The sequence below is a fragment of the Primulina tabacum genome, chromosome 8 (genome assembly GCF_025594145.1).
Source record: "Primulina tabacum isolate GXHZ01 chromosome 8, ASM2559414v2, whole genome shotgun sequence".
Lineage (NCBI taxonomy): Eukaryota > Viridiplantae > Streptophyta > Magnoliopsida > Lamiales > Gesneriaceae > Primulina > Primulina tabacum.
Window position 1 is genome coordinate 9,199,084 of NC_134557.1, and position 19,497 is coordinate 9,218,580.

The 19,497-nt window shown below is 33.6% G+C and overlaps 2 protein-coding genes and 1 pseudogene across 2 annotated transcripts; all 3 read left to right on the top strand.

The window, feature by feature from the left end:
* The first annotated feature begins 3,745 nt into the window (after positions 1-3,745).
* LOC142553635 (hexokinase-3-like) lies at positions 3,746-8,606 on the top strand. Its single transcript, XM_075664026.1, has 9 exons — positions 3,746-4,372; positions 5,478-5,628; positions 5,725-5,907; positions 5,999-6,073; positions 6,652-6,807; positions 6,910-7,008; positions 7,109-7,236; positions 7,845-7,926; positions 8,020-8,606. The coding sequence occupies exons 1-9, from the start codon at positions 4,086-4,088 to the stop codon at positions 8,383-8,385; spliced, it is 1,527 nt and encodes a 508-aa protein (XP_075520141.1). The 5' UTR covers positions 3,746-4,085; the 3' UTR covers positions 8,386-8,606.
* Positions 8,607-10,224: 1,618 nt separating this feature from the next.
* LOC142554552 (metalloendoproteinase 2-MMP-like) lies at positions 10,225-11,125 on the top strand. The gene has a single exon (XM_075665216.1). It carries the CDS (start codon positions 10,247-10,249, stop codon positions 11,123-11,125), a length of 879 nt encoding a protein of 292 aa, XP_075521331.1. The 5' UTR covers positions 10,225-10,246.
* A 3,674-nt stretch (positions 11,126-14,799) lies between these two features.
* LOC142554553 (metalloendoproteinase 1-like) lies at positions 14,800-15,666 on the top strand (annotated as a pseudogene).
* The last annotated feature ends 3,831 nt before the right edge of the window (positions 15,667-19,497 follow it).

Consider the following 19,497-nt stretch of genomic DNA (forward strand, 5'->3'; position numbering starts at 1 on the left):
CCCGTGCTTAATGATAAGGAGGGAATTTCCTGTGTTACCTCCTTTTCGTTTTGATGGAAAGGGCAACAAAAACCCTAATTAACATCCAACTATTTTTTCCTCTACATTCACCATGTCCACCACAAGAAAAAATAGAGAGTGACACAAAAATCGAGTTTTTTTCTTCTATCTTTTCATATACTTTAAAATCAAACATTTCAACATATCAGACATGAACTTTTCTCGTGAATAGTTGAATCACGTGTATTATCCCGCTCTACCCTATCAACAAAACTCAGCTATTCACATTCTCTAGCACGATTTATGCTATATGGAAAGCTCATAACTAACGTGGAAGAAGATCTATATCCTACGTAAGTTGCGTTTGCATGTTCTTTTGGACAATCTCGATTAGAAGCTCGCAACTAACGTGGAAGAAGATATATGTCCTATCAACGTTGCATTTGCATGTTCTTTTGGATAATCTCGATTAGTGTTGATGGAGTTAGGTTTTTATTTTTAATCGGGCTAGAATTTTTTAAATCATGTTGAGCTAATATTGACAAATGGAGCTCCGAGGTATCGAAAAATAAGACAAAATTTTATGTATTAAAAATATCGGAAAAAAACAAGCCGCCCCAAACGCAACACATGGCTCCGCCCGTGTCGATTAATTTCTTAAATTGATTTCAGTTGTATATTTGATTTAATCTTTGTATATTTCGTCCCTGTTTTTTGTTTACTTGCTCAATCTTATTTTTTTAAAAAAAAAAATTCATTTGTACTTTTTTTGAAAGGAAATTCATTTGTACTTAGCGGATGACAAAGAGTAAGCTGTTTGGGGCAGTGGCTTTTTTGTGTGCATAGCTGTGAATTAGCGGATGACAGCTGGAACAGTGTACGCAGCTACACGGTCGCCGTTATGCCCTGCTGCGCGTGTAGTCCCCAGCCCAGCCTTTTTTTTTAATAAATAAATAATTTAAAAATAAAACAAATATATTATCGAGAGTTTTTTTTATTATTTTATGAGATTCTATATTAAACTTAATATTAGATTTTGATAAATGAAATTTTCGTATTAAAATTTTTATATTATAAATTTTTTTTATATAAATTTGATTATATATGTAACCTGAGTGGAAATAAACATATATCAGGGGATGAGAGAATCTGAGCAAAACAAAAAGTACACACACCACAATCTACCTCTAATGTCCATTTTGCCCTGTGTGTATTTTCGTAGTGGCTTAAGGAGTTCTCGGTATTTAAGTTTTCTTCTTGTTATATCAAGTTGGAAGTAAAATTTATCCATGTTGAGCGAATAATCGAAACAGTAGCTCTTAACTGTTTGATTTAAAAGTTTTGAATTGCACTATTATTAACAATTATATTTTGAGTATGTTTCTTGTGAGACGATATCACGAATCTTTATCTGTGATACGTGTCAAACTTATCGATATTCACAATAAACAGTAATACTTTTTCATGGATGATCCAAATAAGATATCCGTCTAAAAAAATACGACTCGTGAGACCTGTCTCACACAATTTTTTGTCATATATTTTTTTTGAATTGCACTATTACTAACAATTATATCAAGTTGGAAGTAAAAATTATCCATGATGTAAAACTATTACATCTAAGAAAATGTTAACCATATTGATATGATAAAATTATAATAAAATCATTTTTTAAATAATTTAGGTACTTAAGTTTGATGTCATGAGTTGAATATTCTATGAATGACAATGTATAAGCTAAAGCTCATGCTCTACCAACATACTGCTCGTGACCAGTAATGATAAATGAATATGAATTAAGGCTCATGTTAATTAACTTACTGCTCATAGTCGTTAAAGTTATTTATTTAGTTGACTAATAAAATTATTTGTATTAGTCTAAATAAATCATATTGCAACATGACAGCATAATAATGATGCACTAGGAATACAAATTGGAAACTCAACTTGGACATACTACATTAGAGCACACGCATTGGTGAGTATTATAACACCCACCACCTCATCAAAAATCGTAGGATCCACATGCCACGTACACATTACATTAACACATCTATTCTCTCACATTCGTTTTAACATTCACACTCATTATTTGTAGGTCCCGCTGTCCACTCATTCATCTTATTCTTACTTTAAATTAAATAAATTCAATTTCAAATTTTTTAAGAAATTTAAATTATTATTATTTTATATTAATAATAATATGTTTTTATATATTTAGTACGTAAAATAATTTAATTTTATGAGTTGCACTTATTTAAAATTAAAAATTTATTATAAACCTAAAATAAAACGGTACAACATATAATAATAAATAAAACTTGTATAAAAATAAAAGAAAATAAATTAAACTTAAGAGGAGATGCAAAATACTAATTCAAGGATTGTTGTTGTATTGTGATCAAATATGTTCAACTAAGTCGGCACGAAGTTGGTGATGCACATGAGTGTCACGTATTTCGAAATTTGTTCGGAGATATTCATGAAATCCTCGGTTTGAGCCCTGGACGGGTTGTGCGGGTTCGTCACCTTCATCGTTGTACCAATTTGTCACGTGAGCCCCCTCATCTTCGACAATTATATTATGTAAAATAATGCATGCTAACATAATATATTTTAACTTTTTTTTGTACCAATAACGAGCTGGACCTCTGACAATTGCCCATCGAGGTTGGAGCACCCCAAATGCTCGTTCAACATCTTTTCTTGCAGACTCTTGTCTTTCCTTAAAAAGCCTCCTCTTTGGATCCTCCGGGCAAGGAAAACCCTTAACGAAAGTGGCCCATTCCAGGATATATTCCATCTGTTAAATAATACTCATTCGTATATTGAGTCTCGTTGACCATGAAATTAATCTCTGGTGCATTTCCTTGCAAGGCGTTATTGAATATGAGAGATTCGTACAACACGTTAAGATCATTACGTGAACCGGCGACACCAAAGAATGCATGCCATATCCACAAGTCTTGAGACGCGACCGCTTCAAGCACGATTGTCGGTGACCCATGGCCTCTTGTAAACTAGCCTTTCCAAGCAACTGGGCAATTTTTGCAAACGGCTACTTTAAACCAATACATTAAATAACATTAAATAAGGAAACAACGTTTAACGACGATTTGTGGAAATCCGTCGCAAATAGCGACTGTTTTTTCAAAACCGTCGCTAAATGTCCAATTTTATTAAAAAAATAACCGGACAGAGGGGCGTTCATAAAATATAATTAAAATAATTCAAAATACGTGGGACCCGCGTGTCAGCAAATCAACGACAGTTTCTAAAAAGCCGTCGCTAATTGTCCAATTTTTTTAAAAAAATAAACTGACACATGGGCGTTAAATTCTCCCCTGACCCTCTCTCTTGTGAGTGGGCGTTATAACGCCCACTCACAATAGAGAGGGGTGGGTGCCCTTAGTAAAAGGAAAAGTCCCCATCCTTGTGGCCTATAACACCCATTTAACGTCCCATTGTGGGTGTCCTTAGTAAAAGGAAAAGTCGCCATCCTTGTAGCCTATAGCCTATATAGGTTAATTAATCAAAATTCTCCATTCTTTTTCAAAGGTTTAACAATTCCATTCCAACTTCAAATTTAAAGTCAGTTGCAAAGTCGTAATTTCAATCGAGGGTCCATTTGGCATAAATTTTCTCAATCTTCTACGTAGTCAAACCAGAACAAATCAGGCATTTTGCTGATTCCACAGGGGCAAATATGTCACTTCGGTGTTCATTTAAGTACTCAGCAGGGGGCTCGCTTTCCAAACCACTCTCACCGTTGCTCTCTCTCTCTCTTCAACTTTTTGTTCCAGCCCAAGTCTACTTCGTTTCTCCGCAGTCGAAGGTTTGGGGCCGCCGACGGCCGGATACGCCGTGTTTTGTGGTCCCTTGCTCCGGAGTTTCTCTGTCAGCCGCCGTATTTTTCATCGGAGGGGAAGTTAGAGGGAAGAATCGGGTTTTTGAAACGTCGTTGTGTCTTGATCGCTTGGTTCTGAAAGGAGAAGCTTTTTTATTTGCTTTTTGGTGAAGATGATTGATTGATACGTCGTATTTTTAATCGAAAGGGGGGGCACGGATAAAGTCAGTGATAGGGAATGACGGCGTCGTGTGTGGGGAAGGTGGTGGTGGCGTTAGCCGCTGGGTGTGCGGCGGTGGCGTGCGTGGCCTCGGCGATGATTGTGGGGAGGAGGGCAAGGCGGTGGATTGGGTGGAGTAGGGTGGTGAGGGTGTTGGAGGAGTTCGAAGAGAGCTGCGCCACCCCCGTGGGGCGGCTGCGGCAGGTGGTCGATGCTATGGTAGTTGAGATGCACGCGGGGCTTGCTTCTGAGGGTGGTTCTAAGCTCAAGATGGTGCTTACCTACGTGGACACCCTCCCCACTGGGTAAAGCATGGATTTTTTTATATCTGTATTTATTTTATTATTAGTTTTTTGAATTGGTACGTGTTTGTATACGTGTTTTTGTATGTGTTTCTTTTGAAACTTGCATGTGTCCATTAATCGAATTGTGGCTGGTTTTTGACTGCTTTGATGTTCAAAGTTAGCGTTTATTTTATTTTTAGTATTAGTACTAGTACGTGTCTTTTCTCTTTCTCCGATGATTTTATTTTGAAACGTTGGATTAAGAAAATCAATTTTTTTCAAATGTTGTGATTCTTGACATTTTCTGCATTCTCTGGGTGATTTTAAATTTTAAACTTTAGTCACGTCTTAATTTTCCTCACTTGTTTTTACGGAGCATTCGATGCATATCCCCGGATTTCTTGTAAAAATGCGATGCTTTTAGTTATTAGTTTGGTTGCGACTTCAATTATTTGATTATGTATAGAATTAGGAATCCCTCATCTGAAGCTGCGGTAATCGATTTATGATTTCTTGTTTTTCATTCTACCTTATCCAGTGTAATTCGTATATTAAGTTTTGGATCATATATTTTTGCCACATTTACCTCTATCTATCTAGGAAAAATAAAAATTATTAAAGCTTGTGCTGGTCAAGTCTCTTGGCTGGATCTTGTTATGCCAGCTATGGGAGTGTGTGATATACCAATTTCCTACTCATCACCTCGGTTGTATTCATTTGATGTTAACTATGACAATTTCCATGACGGGAACTATCTCTATTAGAGAATATATTTCTAATTGTTCTTGTAATCTGTTTGTCTTACTCAATTTTGTTTATTGTCCTTTTCAATTCTCGTCTGATCATGTGATCCAGTTTAGAAATCACACATTGCTAGGCCAAATGTTTCATGTGTATTGTGTCCTCTATAGTTGATGAGTTTTTGTTGCATGCATTATCGCATTATTCTGTGATTCTGCTTCACATGAAAATTACCACGGTTGGTTGTGTTTTTTTTTTAAATTTAATCCTTTGTTTTGGAAATCTCGGGTTTTTTGTTACTTGTTCCATGCTGCAAGCTGGGTGTTAATTAGGCATTTCAGAATTCTAAGTGTTACCCCCTAAACGTGAGAAATTATTTTCCCAGGAATGAGAAGGGAACTTATTATGGACTTGATCTTGGTGGTACAAATTTCCGGGTCTTGCGTGTTCAGTTGGGGGGTCAACCTTCTGCTGTTATTGGGTGTGAAGTAGATGAACAACCCATTCCAGAACAGTTGATGAGCAGCACAAGCGAGGTGAGCAAGTTCCTATACTTTACAAGAATTCCTGATATAAATGTAATACAGAATAAATTATTGATGTTTCTCTCTTTGTTGTATCTCCAATTCTAGGAGCTTTTTGGTTATATAGCAGCAACATTGAAGGATTTTGTTGAAAGGGAAAATGGTACTTCTGAGCCTTCGCGAGGAGAAGGCAGGGAACTTGGTTTCACCTTTTCATTTCCTGTGAAACACACCTCTTTGTCGTCGGGGATTCTAACAAAATGGACAAAAAGATTTTCTATTGAAGACACGGTTAGTTCAATTTGGTTTACGTTGATGACTCAACTTTTACCAATTTTAAATCCTAAAACTCGTTTCATGACTTCATCGTGCCAAATGTCAGGTTGGAAGGGATGTCTCTCAGTGCCTACAGCAAGCAATGTCTCTAAAACGCCTGGATATGCGAGTGGCTGCACTTGTAAGCTTTCAAGTTCATAATCTTTGACATTTATGTGGATGATAATTCCAGTTTCCCATTACTCTTGGTCAAGTGATAGATTATTGACTTGACTCTATATGTTCATTACATCATCTCAATTGTAGTGTCGAAAAGTTGCAATACAGTTTCTTGGACGGGTTATTGTGATATGTTGAAGTGTTGATTACCTTTTTACTTCTACTCTGTTGGATTGCATTTTGACATGCCCTTTGGCTAGTTATCGCTGTCTTTAGGTGACATGTCTATGATACATCCTTCCATTTGCAATATGATTGTCGCTCTGCGTTTGTCTGTCAACTTTATTGTTTGTGGTGTTCATGTTTGTGGCTCTTTACCGTAATTCTTGGTCTGTTATACTCTAAAAGCTTTGAGTCGAGCTACTACCATATTTGCTATAATTTTTGGTACAATAGCAAGCGATCAACCTAATAATTCACTTCAATTCAATTCAAATATATCATTAGATGTTTTATTTATTCTTTAATCAGATAATGGTTCCTGCTTCGTCACTGTTTACTTCATAGAATATTTGAATGAACTAATTCTCGTTTAAACAGATAAATGACACCGTAGGGACCTTGGCCCTGGGTCATTATCATGATGAGGACACCGTCGCTGCTGTGATAATAGGGACAGGTACCAATGCCTGCTATTTAGAACGAGCAGATGCCATCATCAAGTGTCAAGGTCTTTTTGCAAATTCTGGAGGCATGGTATTCTTTCTAGCACATTGATTACGCTTTTGATTAATATTCCCCATTTACGCAGTTTTCTTTTTGAGCTTAACTATTTTGCAATATTCTTAATCTATTTAGGTAGTTAACATGGAATGGGGAAATTTTTGGTCATCTCATTTGCCGAAAACACAATTTGATGTCGACTTGGATGCTGATAGTCCTAACCCCAATGATCAAGTGAGATCAATTTTTTTCTTTTTCCTTTTCCTTTTTACAATTTAGTTAAAATTCGTCTACTTAACTTTATAATGGTCAATTGTTGATTATCATGCTTTAGGGTTTCGAAAAAATGATATCGGGAATGTGTTTAGGAGACATTGTTAGAAGAGTTATGCTTCAGATGTCACAGGAGTCGGATGTTTTTGGACCCGCTTCCTCCAAGTTACACGAGCCCTTCATCTTGAGGTACTAATCTAATTGTTAATTTTTTTCTTTTGCTATCCAGATTTATTCGCTCTCTTTTTTGTACGTGATAATTCTAGATCGAAATCCCATATTTAAAATTTGAGATGCATCATCTTTAGTCACTTTCTGAATCAGTACTGCAAGATCGAAGAAAATATTTGATACTAGTGGATGAGTTTCTAATTGGAATATGAAAGGAGTATGTTATTTGGCTCAAGGATTTTTTAAAAATCAGTTAGATTTTACACCTGTATAGCTTTCGTGCTATTGAATGATTGATGGATGAAATTAATAACAATGTCCGTACGCTTGCAAGCGTTTTGAAAGATCTGAAATTAAGGCCTTGTTTTTCAAGAGCAAGGAATTCCAGATTGTGCATTTTGAGTGGAATGTACTTGTTTTACTGTACTTCAATTTTTTCCTGTACGTACGTCGGAGCAAAGCTATTATCATTGTAATTTTGTTCTGTCCAATAATTTGCACGTATTAACCCATCGGCGGTCTCTCTCAGTTACGGCTTTGGCATTCAGTGAGTTCATGTATCACTACTGTAGTTGACGGTTTACACATGGATTTTAATATTTACGTCATTGTTTCGAACATTTCAGGACACCTTTGATGGCTGCTATGCACGAGGACAATTCCCCTGACTTGAGGGAGGTGGCCAAAATCTTGCGAGACACTCTCGAGGTATGAACACATTCATTCCATTAGTGTTTCGTCTCAAGTATGGCAGATGTGACTGTATCTTTTTCCAATTTTTATTGTAATTTTACCTTTCAGATCCCTGATGTTCCCCTCAATGTCCGGAAACTTGTTGTCAAACTCTGTGATATAGTGACATGCCGAGCAGCTAGATTAGTAGCTGCTGGTATTGTCGGAATCCTAAAAAAGATTGGCCGTGATGGAAGTGGTGGAATTTCGAGTGCAAAAACGAGGCAATACAAGATGAAAAGAACCGTGGTGGCAGTCGAAGGGGGTTTGTATACAAACTATATGATGTTCAGAGAGTATCTGAACGAAGCGATGGAACAAATATTAGGGGAGCATATAGCTCCTCATGTCATTATTAAAGTTACAGAAAACGGTTCGGGTATAGGGGCTGCCCTTCTTGCTGCGTCTCATACATCATCGGCTGTGGTTACATGAAATATTTGTTGATTTTTGCATCTTCTGTAAATTTGTAAAATGCATATATCATTTATAGTTTGCTCAAGGGGAGATTTCATAGGTTACATGAATCCTCAATCATATTATATTTTAGAATTTAGAAGTTTTGAAATATGGTATCTCTTCCTCTCTGTAATTTATATTGTACGTTGTAATTAATTCATTAAATGTTAATGCTGATAAGGTTTGGTTTACTTGCACATATTTTCAAACATCAAACAAAGTTGTAATAATTTATCATGTGTTGCAAGAAATCAAATTTGCTTTTCCATACACTCTTGTCCTCTTAACTTATATACGCTCGTCATCTGCTATCCAACTGATCCATATGGGACGTAAACCTGAAGAACCTGTCGAAGATTCTCGCTAGTACCACGGTCAACTGTCCCAAACGATAGAGTATCATCGACAAAAAAGAAAAGGATTATGTATTTAGGGACGACCGTGTTTTCATTTTCGTAACGGATAGATGTGACGGAGAGTGGTCCTCTAATTTTTTTCCACAGGTTATTTAGGGGGATGAGTGGCTAGGTTGAAGCCCCTTGCCCCCCTTATTAAGCAAGAGACCTTTAGAGTAACTAACTTTTTGGTGTCATGGTTGTTTTACTAAATATATATATTAATAAACTGTTAAAAAAATTAATGCAAGTCACATGTAGTTTAGTGGATAAAGTCTTTATTACTTAGCCATGAGGTTGTAGGTTCAAATCCTATTTGGGTTTTTTTTATTCATTTTTTCCTATTTATTTTTTAAGTTCATATATCAAAATTACAGTGTAACTACTCACTATTTCTTATAAAAAATTTTGATCTTCATTTAAATATAAACAAAATAAATTATAAAAAATATCGTATAAGCACGCGCACGTGGGATACTAGTATGAATTAGAACTCTGATCCTATTCAATTTTTTGAAATAACATATTTTAACTTAGAATTGAATTGATTAGATCTTAAATTCTAAATTAAAATTGAAAATTTTCGAATTTAAAACCTTGTATCATTTTTTTTCTCCCAATTAATTATCATATAATTTTAAATTCTCAAAGATACCGGATTACCATGTCTATTTTGGGTACTTTTAATTACCGCTACCCCCTTTTTTCATTTCATTATTTATAAGAATTTTACTAGTACATCAACCTTGAATCTTGTTTAATTCTATATATATATTTTTTAAAAATTATATATGGTGATATAGGAATGGTTTAACAAATTTTTTTTTTATCGTTTATTTGTTTTCATCGTAATTTAGGCATTCTGGTTCCCTTTTGTTAGTGGTATTTTTATTTCCCATACCGTTATACGGTCTGGCCTTTTTAGAAGAGTAAAAATTAAAGTCCGATATCAGTAAATCACGGAAAGTAGAAGAATTTTGGTGTCTTGTCAAAGATATGCTTGTGATATGAGTCATGTAATACATAGTATGCGTTTCGAAATTTATGTATTTTGTTATGTATGTGCTCAGACGACCTCAACTTGTTGAGTGACGAATCACTAACTCCTTACTCCTCCTTCCCAGATAAGTTGGAAGAACAGATAGAGAAAGAAAAATATGACTGGTTTTGGGGCTGGTAATGGACAAAATTTTAATTAGATCTTTGTTCAATTTTTTATTATTTCAATTGTAAATGTTTCCGCTTAATTTTATCGTTTTGTGGATTTTTGTCGTAAAGACAAATTTAAGGCATGCATAATTGAATCTAATTGTAACAATATTATTTAAAGTGTTTGGAGATTACGAAAATAGCTAGAAAAGGCATAATTATAAATTGTGGTCGGTGGCAGGGGGAAGTTCTCGAAGAACACACACAGCATTGGCGTGCAAGAAATCAAAATCATGACCTCCAAAATTTCTTTTTTATACATTCTTGTCTTGTCTGCTATTCTTATCATCTGCCATGCACACCATGAATTTCTGAAGGATTTGAATGGAACCCGAAAGGGAGACCACGCAAATGGCTTGATTGAGTTAAAGAAGTTCCTCTCTTATCTTGGATACGTCAACCCCGCCAATTCAATCCACATGAACGATGATTTCTTCGACGACGAGCTGGAATCAGGTGTCAAGGAGTACCAGACGTTTTTCAAACTTAAAGTCACGGGAGTTCTCGATCAAGAAACACTGAACCTGATGTCGAAACCTCGTTGCGGAACCCCAGATCATTATTTCATGAGAAACTCCGAAGTGAATCACAGTTTCGAAAAAGTTCACCTGTCGATATCATCTCGCTATCGACTTGTTAAAGCATGGCCCCCGAACAAGAGAAATCTCACGTTTTCGTACTCCCCTAACACCAGACTAGATGCAAAGGTCCCGATTGTGATCGCGTTCCGCAAATGGTCTCGAATCTCACCGTTCAGATTTCTAATCACTCATGGCCGTTACGTTGATGGTGATATAAAGATAGGGTTCAAGAGATGGGACCATGGGGACGGGTACCCGTTCGACGGCAAGGGAGGGATCTTGGCGCACGCGTTTTATCCACCAGATGGGAGGTTTCACTTCGATGCAGATGAGATCTGGGATACTAAAGTTCGGCAGGGGACATTGGATATTCAGGGCGTTGCACTGCATGAAGTAGGACATATTCTAGGGTTAGGGCATAGCGCTGATCGGAATGCTGTAATGTTTCCGCATGTAGAATATGGAGAACCGAGGAAGAATTTCAGTCAAGATGATATCGACGGGATTAGGGCCCTTTACCCCAATAATTAATTATTCTTTATTGGTTAATAAATTGATATTAAATAAATAAATAAATAAAATCTTTTTGTAATAATTTTCTATATGTATTTTTTCTTCTTCTGAATTTGATTTTATTTTGCTTGATCATGGTTGCATGTTGGTCAAAAAATTAGTTTTCATATGAGACTACGAGAGACTCTGACACCACCAAGCTTGTGGGGGGTGAGATGATAAAATATTTATAATATGAAAATAAATAAGATAATAAATCGAAAGATATTGATCACATAATTATTTTTAGGAGAAATAGTTCTTTTTTGTTCTATTAATTTGTTTAATTTTGATTTTTGGTTTATTATATTTTCAAATTTTGGTTTTATTACAATAAATTTTACTATTTTGATCTAATCGTTGATTTGATTTCGAAAAATCGTGGCTACTTTAATTTAGTCTAATTGCTGGTTTGGCTTTGAATTTGGATGTCAGTACATTAATAACTAAAATCGACGTCACTTTTCACAGATAAGGTACACATTGGCAGATCACGTAAGAAATTTTTGCAACAAGTAAATGATAGATTACTGGCGATCGCCATATCAATTTCTGATTATTATATTAAAAATAAAAAATCATTATAAGGAGCACAATTGCATTCAAACATCACATGTTTCTTCTTTCATTTGTTTTTCGTTCTTACATGTTGAGAGAGAAAATAAATGATCGAGTATTTTGAGAAATCTCAGTAAGTGAGAGGTCGTTCGAGACATGTAACAACATATACATATATTTAAATCCAAATTTTACATAACATATAATAACTTGAATAATAACAAATATTGATACTTCATAATCATAACATATAATTACATATCATACTCGTATAACATATTTGTTTAACACTGAGAGTTATCTCATTTTCATGGTTTATTGATATCATTCTCATATATGTTAATGCTCTAAGGAGTGAGGCCATGTCCAATATGTTAATCTTCTATGGAGTGAAGCCGTACAACGGTTACCATCCTACCGTATAAGAGTCATAGTTCAAAAATCCTTTCACATATCCAATCGAATCATAACAGTACTTTGAACATAATAACTTGACAAATCTTGAAGAAAACATTCGTGAAAAATGAATTATGCTCGAACGAACTTTCAAATAAAAAAAACTGAAGGAAGATTTGTACACAAATTATAATACATCAAAAACTCAATTACGAAATTATATATGCATAACAAAAGCACACTTATGAAGGACAAGTGTGCAAATTATAGTATAACAAAAACCCACTTGTACATAATTCGAAAAACGAGAACTGGTAATGGTAGGATTTCGAAACTGAGCCTGGATTTGGACTGCTGCAGAGCTTCGCTACTCAGCAGAATTTGGAAAACTAACTTTGAAAATATGTGGAGAGTACAGAGAGCAAGTTTCGAAATTTTGCTTTCAAATGTGGTGTGATTTTCGAATGGGGGGAGGCCACCTATTTATAAGGGATGACCGATATCTTGATCTTGCATTATCATGAAGTTTAAACATTTGAATTTAAATTTTGAATCTAAGATAGATGTTATCTCTTATCTATCTCATTATCCTTATCTTCTATCTATATATCCCAAAAATCGAAATATAGACATATTATCTTCTTAAATTTTGAACTCATTGGATAATTATACATAAAGATTTAATTAACCACACATCTTTATATTATCTTAAATAAGAATCTTGATAACTAAATACAAATTTTGAGTACAAAAATAATACACCGAGTTTGAAATTTGCGAGATTTACAACATCAACTGATGATTCATCATTATGAATATAGTGAAATTATTCTGTGGAAGAGAAGCCTGTTTGTTGAGTGGTGGAATAATGCACGATCTTGTAAGAGTGGAGTTTAAATACACGAGTCGACTTGGAAATTGATTTTTTGAAACTTAAATTACAAATTCAAAAACTTTGGAGACATATAAATACACATAATTAAGAAATTTTAGACATTCTATTTTATTGCACATCAAATAGGACAATTTATATTACTAATAGACATCATTTATTCATATAATCATTCATTAAATGTTTTCAAATATGGTATCTCTTCCTCTCTGTAATTTATATTGTCCGTTGTAATTAATTCATTAAATGTTAATGCTGATAAGGTTTGGTTTACTTGCACATATTTTCAAACATCAAACAAAGTTGTAATAATTTATCATGTGTTGCAAGAAATCAAATTTGCTTTTCCATACACTCTTGTCCTCTTAACTTATATACGCTCGTCATCTGCTATCCAACCGATCCATATGGGACGTAAACCTGAAGAACCTGTCGAAGATTCTCGCTAGTACCACGGTCAACTGTCCCAAACGATAGAGTATCATCGACAAAAAGAAAAGGATTATGTATTTAGGGACGACGTGTTTTCATTTTCGTAACGGATAGATGTGACGGAGAGTGGTCCTCTAATTTTTTTCCACAGGTTATTTAGGGGGATGAGTGGCTAGGTTGAAGCCCCTTGCCCCCCTCATAATTTTTTAAAAAATAAATTATATTTTAAAAATATTTATAAAACAAAATAAAGTAACAAATATGAATTAGAAATCATATTCAATTTTTTAAAATAACATATTTTAATTTAGAATTGAATGTATTCGATCTTAAATTCTAAATTAAAATTGAAAATTTTCGAATTTAAAACCTTGTATCTTTTTTTTTCCTGTTTCTCCCAATTAATTATCATATAATTTTTAATTCTCAAAGATACCGGATTACAATTTCTATTTTGTGTACTTTTAATTACCGCTACCCCCTTTTTCATTTAATTATTTATAATAATTTTACTAGGACATCAACCTTGAATCTTGTTTAGTTCTATATTTTTTTTTAATTGTTTATTTGTTTTCATCGTAATTTAGGCAATTCTCGTTCCCTTTTGTTAGTGGTATTTTTATTTCCCTTACCGTTATACGGTCTCGCTTTTTTAGATGAGTAAAAATTAGGGACTGATATCAGTAAATCATAGAAAGTAGAAAAATCTAAGTGTCTTGTCAAAGATATGCTTGTGATATGAGTAATGTTATGCATAGTATGTGTTTCAAAATTTATGTATTTTGTTATGTATCTGCTCGAACGACCTCAACTTGTTGAGTGACAAATCACTAACTCCTCCTTCCCAGATAAGCCGGAAGAACAGATAGAGGAAGAAAAATATGACCAGTTTTGAGGATAGTGATGGACAAAATTTTAATTAGATCTTTGTTCAATTTTTTATTATTTCAGTTGTGAATGTTTCCGTTTAATTTTATCGTTTAGAGTATTTTTGTTGTAAAGATAATTTTAAGTTTGATTATTAGTTATAAACTGGTTTGACTTATTATGTACTACGAGATTTGATATTTTCAATTATGTGGTTGTAAAATAACGTCGGTGTCCACTAACCTCAATCTTGGGACGTGACCTCAGGAATATTTATGGATAGTAAACATAATCATTGCTTTATAAACATAATCATTGCTTTAAAAATTTGACCGAATGATTTTCACATCATATGCTGAAAATAAACAAAATCACTTGATAAATAGAAATTAGGCATGGATTATTGAATCTAATTGTAACATCATAATTTAAAGTGTGTGGAGATTAAGAAAATAGCTAGAAAAGTCGTAATAAATTGTGGTCGGTGGCAGGGGGAAGCTCTCGAAGAACACACACGCAGCATTGGCGTGCAAGAAATCAAAATCATGACCTCCAAAATTGCTTTTTTATACATTATTGTCTTGTCTGCTATTCTTATCATCTGCCATGCAACACCATAACTTTCTGAAGGATTTGAATGGAACCCGAAAGGGAGACCACGCAAATGGCTTGATTGAGTTAAAGAAGTTCCTCTCTTATCTTGGATACGTCAACCCCGCCAATTCAATCCACATGAATGATGATTTCTTCGACGACGAGCTGGAATCAGGTGTCAAGGAGTACCAAGCGTTTTTCAAACTTAAAGTCACGGGAGTTCTCGATCAAGAAACACTGAACCTGATGTCGAAACCTCGTTGCGGAACCCCATATCAATATTTCATAAGAAACTCCGAAGTGAATCACGGTTTCGAAAAATTTCACCTGACGATATCATCTCGCTATCGAATTGTTAGAGCATGGCCCCCGCACATGAGAAATCTAACGTTTTCGTACTCCCTTGACAGTTGACACCAGAGCAGATGCAAAGATCCCGATTGTGACCGCGTTACTCAAATGGTCTCAAATCTCACCGTTCAGATTTCTAATCACTTATGTTTACCATGATGGTGATATAATGATAGGGTTCAAGAGTAGGGACCATGGGGACGGATACCCGTTCGACGGCCCGGGAGGGATCTTGGCGCACGCGTTTTTTCCACCAGATGGGAGGGTTCACTTCGATGCAGAGGAGATCTGGTATACTGAAGTTCGGCAGGGGACATTGAATATTCAGACCGTTGCACTACATGAACTCTTCTTCTTCTTTTTAATGAATAAAGATAAGCTTTCATGTGTGTTTTTTGTAATAATTTTCTATATGTATTCTTTTTCCTGAATTTGATTTTTATTTTGTTTGATCGTCTTTGCATGTTGGTCAAAAAAATTAATTAGATATTGATATGAGACTATGAGAGACTCTGACACTGTCAAAACTTGTGGGATGAGATGATAAAATATTTATAATATAAAAATAAATAAGATAATAAATTGAAAGATATTGATATCATAATTATTTTTAGGAGAAATAGTTTAATTTTTTTCATTTAATTTGTTTAATTTTGAGTTTTGGTTAACTAAGTTTTCGAAGTTTGATTTTATTACATTAACTTTTAATTTTGGCTACTTTCATCTAATTGCTAGTTTGATACCGAAAAATGATGATGTGACATCGGATGACATTAAAAACTGATTACATGACAATAATATTAATTTGCTAACGTGACATTAACTTGTCCAATTTTGGATTTTGATCAATAAAGTTTTCAAAGTTTAGTTTTGCTACACTATATTCTTAATTTTTGGCACAAATTTTGACTTCACGTCAGCATTTTCCGGTGTTACACGACTATTTTTTCGGTGTTAGATTTATTTTTATTTATTTATTTACATATATACACACACACATTGTATGGTGACATACACTATAGTTTTTTTTTTAAATAGAGAATTGTTTTTGAAAGAATCTGATTGTAAAAGTGAAACGGTAAAACAAGAGATTTTAAAATGATAGAGTTGGTGATTAAAAGAAATTTTTCGAATTATAAAAAAAAAAATCACCAACATAGCAAATATTAGTTACTTTATAATAAAACACGAAGTAAATTCGCTTACATTATTGATTTTGACCATTTATTCAAATGTCCATTTTAGGAGACAAATTTTGAGTATATATTTTTTTATTTTATGATAAATCGACTTTTTATTAGGAAAGATTAAATTTCCTCCCAAGCTACATCATCTTTTATGTTGGTTACAGAGGCAACCACGATAATCGTGTGGTTGAAATTTTATACGAAGAAAATTCAAAATTATAATGATATTTTTTTTAAGAAAAATCTTTTATTCTCTTAGTTTATATATTTTAAAATTTTATGAATGACAACCTTTTATGGTTGATCTTGTTGGACTGAATATGCACACAACTCGAGGACCGTCGCTAGTTTTTCGCAAATAAAACTATCTTTATGATTTATGATTACTTAATGATTTTTATGACTTATGATGCTTTGGAGAGATTTTTAAGAGGATGTTAGAGTTAAGTTTATTTTTGAAATAATGTTAGTTTAGGTTGGTTGACGTTTTACGACTTTATGCCTTGAATTACTTTCTTTTAAATTTTCAAATAATAGTTATTTGGTTTATTTTTAAATGGTGCAATATATTCATATTTTAAATATTTAGTGTTTCGGCTGGATGAATTAGAAAAAAATTCTAGTATTTTTTTAAGAAAAACGAGTAGTTGACGTTGCATCAAGAGTATGGAGATGTTCATTCATAGAGATGGATGATCATTTTATGATGCAGTGAACAACCTTCTATCGGACTATCCAAGTGGTTATCACTTATTTAGTGGAATAGTCCACGGTTATGATTGTACACCATTAGTTCTTTTGACCCGGGACAACGTATAGGCTCTACGTACTAAAATCTACTTTGATCCGTTTACCAACTCCATTGAGGGTCATCAGATGGCGAGGTTGAATGTAGTTTCGAAATATGTAGGAGACGATACATTGTAGTTGGGAATTAGCCATTTGCCTAGGGGTGAAGATATCATATGTGATCTAATGAGTTAGTAGTGCAAAAATCTATAGCCAGATTAAGATATGTGCATTTTGGAAAAGTATTTCATCAGTTGCACATATCATGTCATTGTTATTACTCAAAGATACAAGGGGTTGATGAAAAGAATGGAGAAAATGAGAGTAAGCTCGAATAAGAATAAATATTATTAATCACAAGAAGTTGTTAACCCACAGTTATTTGTTTCCCTGGGCCATTGAGGATTACACAAGTATTGTCTTCTGTGTTCCCGTTGATATAGTCAAGTTCAAAGAGTTGAATTTGGTGACTATAATGTGATCGAGATCAAACATAAGGAGTTTATAAGTTGATTCCATGTATTGGAAATTGTGGAAGTTATGTTAACTGCTAATTCAGTGAGGAGAGTAAGAACTGCATGTTTTGGTGAAAGAGTTCACAAAACTTTTGGTTGCCAAATATGGATCAGTGGAAATTTTGATCTTCTAAAATTTTCAGTTTTATTTATATGAAAAATATTTGTTTTTTCAGTACATCACTGATGTCTGATCGTCGATCGAGACTATAATGAGTTCACAATTTTTTTATTTAGTAAGTTAGAATCAATTAATTAAATAATAATGTTAGTACTGATAACTGCTACATGTACATGGTTCTCATGAAATATACTAGAGATCTAGAATTGATTAATTAATTAACAATTAATTGAGAAATTAAATAATGGTTATTTAATTTACATATATGTCTCAATTAAATAATGATTATTTAATTTACATATATGTATATACATGTACATATATGTATATATAGATGTATTAATATATATATATATATATCACGCATTATCAAGAGTTGACTTTGTATGATATATACAATTTAAGAATTTTAATTAATTAATGAAAATAGAAATCCTAATATGAGCGGGATTCCTGATGTGATCAAGAATCAAAACTTATTCTTTGAGAATCATATGAAAAAAACAGAGAAGTTTTACATGCAGATTTTGGCTGGGAAAATCCTCCACTCAAAATTTTGGCTACCTTGTTTTTCAGAAGAAAAATTCACGGTCACATCACCGTAAGATCTCTGAAATTCCGGTGATCCAGTCTTGACGTAAAATTGTTTAAGATCTCTAGTACGATCTAAACAAGAAATCCGACATTCGATCTTGTACTTGATTCGGACTTCATAGGTAGAAGATTCATTCGTAGGGATTGACAAGAAGAACCAACTCCGCTAATCTCGGAATGATTTAGTGTCCAACATTAAATACACAAATATAAACAGTTCTAAACACTATATGAATGTCTTAGTAATACGACACCCAAAGAACGTTTTGAATGTCAAAACTAAATTTTTTTAAACTTAGGTTCGAGAAAAAAGATACTCCAATAAGACTTGGCATATGTTGTTTTTTGAATTTCACCATGATAATCAACATAACATTAAAATCGATTTCCATTTTGCAGCTCTCATGGAAAAATGTAGAAAAACTCTCTTAGATGAGTTGCAAGTGGTCCGGCTTATCGTAATGTCGGTATCACATATCAACATTCATATCGTAGTGCATCCTTCAATTCCATTATGTACGTCCACAAGACCTCATCTTGGTTCTATTGATACAATGTATTAAGGGAATTTGCCCACAATTTATAATACTAATAGATATAATTTATTCATATAATCATTCAATTTCTCCACAATAAATACATCAAATAATTAATTATCCACCGATTCATTTTCTAAATCATTAATCATCTCTCATATCCCAGTAAATCTTCATATTTTTTAATATATTATTCTTAAGAATTCTTCTATTTAAAGCGTTACACATTCAATGAAAGCTACATATAAAATAGGGGTAGAACTGAATCTCGCTATTGATGAGTGGTTGGTTAGAACTCGATTTGATCGAGCTCGAGCTTTTCAAGCACGATCTCGAGTAATTTGATATTTTCATGAGTCGAACTTGAGCTTAAATTTAATACTCGACCTAGCTCGACCCTACAAAATTTAAATCGAGTCTAAGCTTGACTCGGCTAGTGTGCACCCATAATATAAAATGTTGTTTAATATATATATATATAATATATATATATATATATATATATATATATATATAACA

What these genes read in the sequence shown, in the direction of transcription:
- LOC142553635 (XM_075664026.1), top strand. Translation starts at nt 4,086, where the DNA reads ATGACGGCGTCGTGTGTGGGGAAGGTGGTGGTGGCGTTAGCCGCTGGG. An exon ending in ATATGCGAGTGGCTGCACTT is followed by an intron (nt 6,074 to 6,651) that starts GTAAGCTTTCAA and finishes TCGTTTAAACAG; the next exon opens with ATAAATGACACCGTAGGGAC. An exon ending in TCTTGCGAGACACTCTCGAG is followed by an intron (nt 7,927 to 8,019) that starts GTATGAACACAT and finishes TTTACCTTTCAG; the next exon opens with ATCCCTGATGTTCCCCTCAA.
- LOC142554552 (XM_075665216.1), top strand. Translation starts at nt 10,247, where the DNA reads ATGACCTCCAAAATTTCTTTTTTATACATTCTTGTCTTGTCTGCTATT.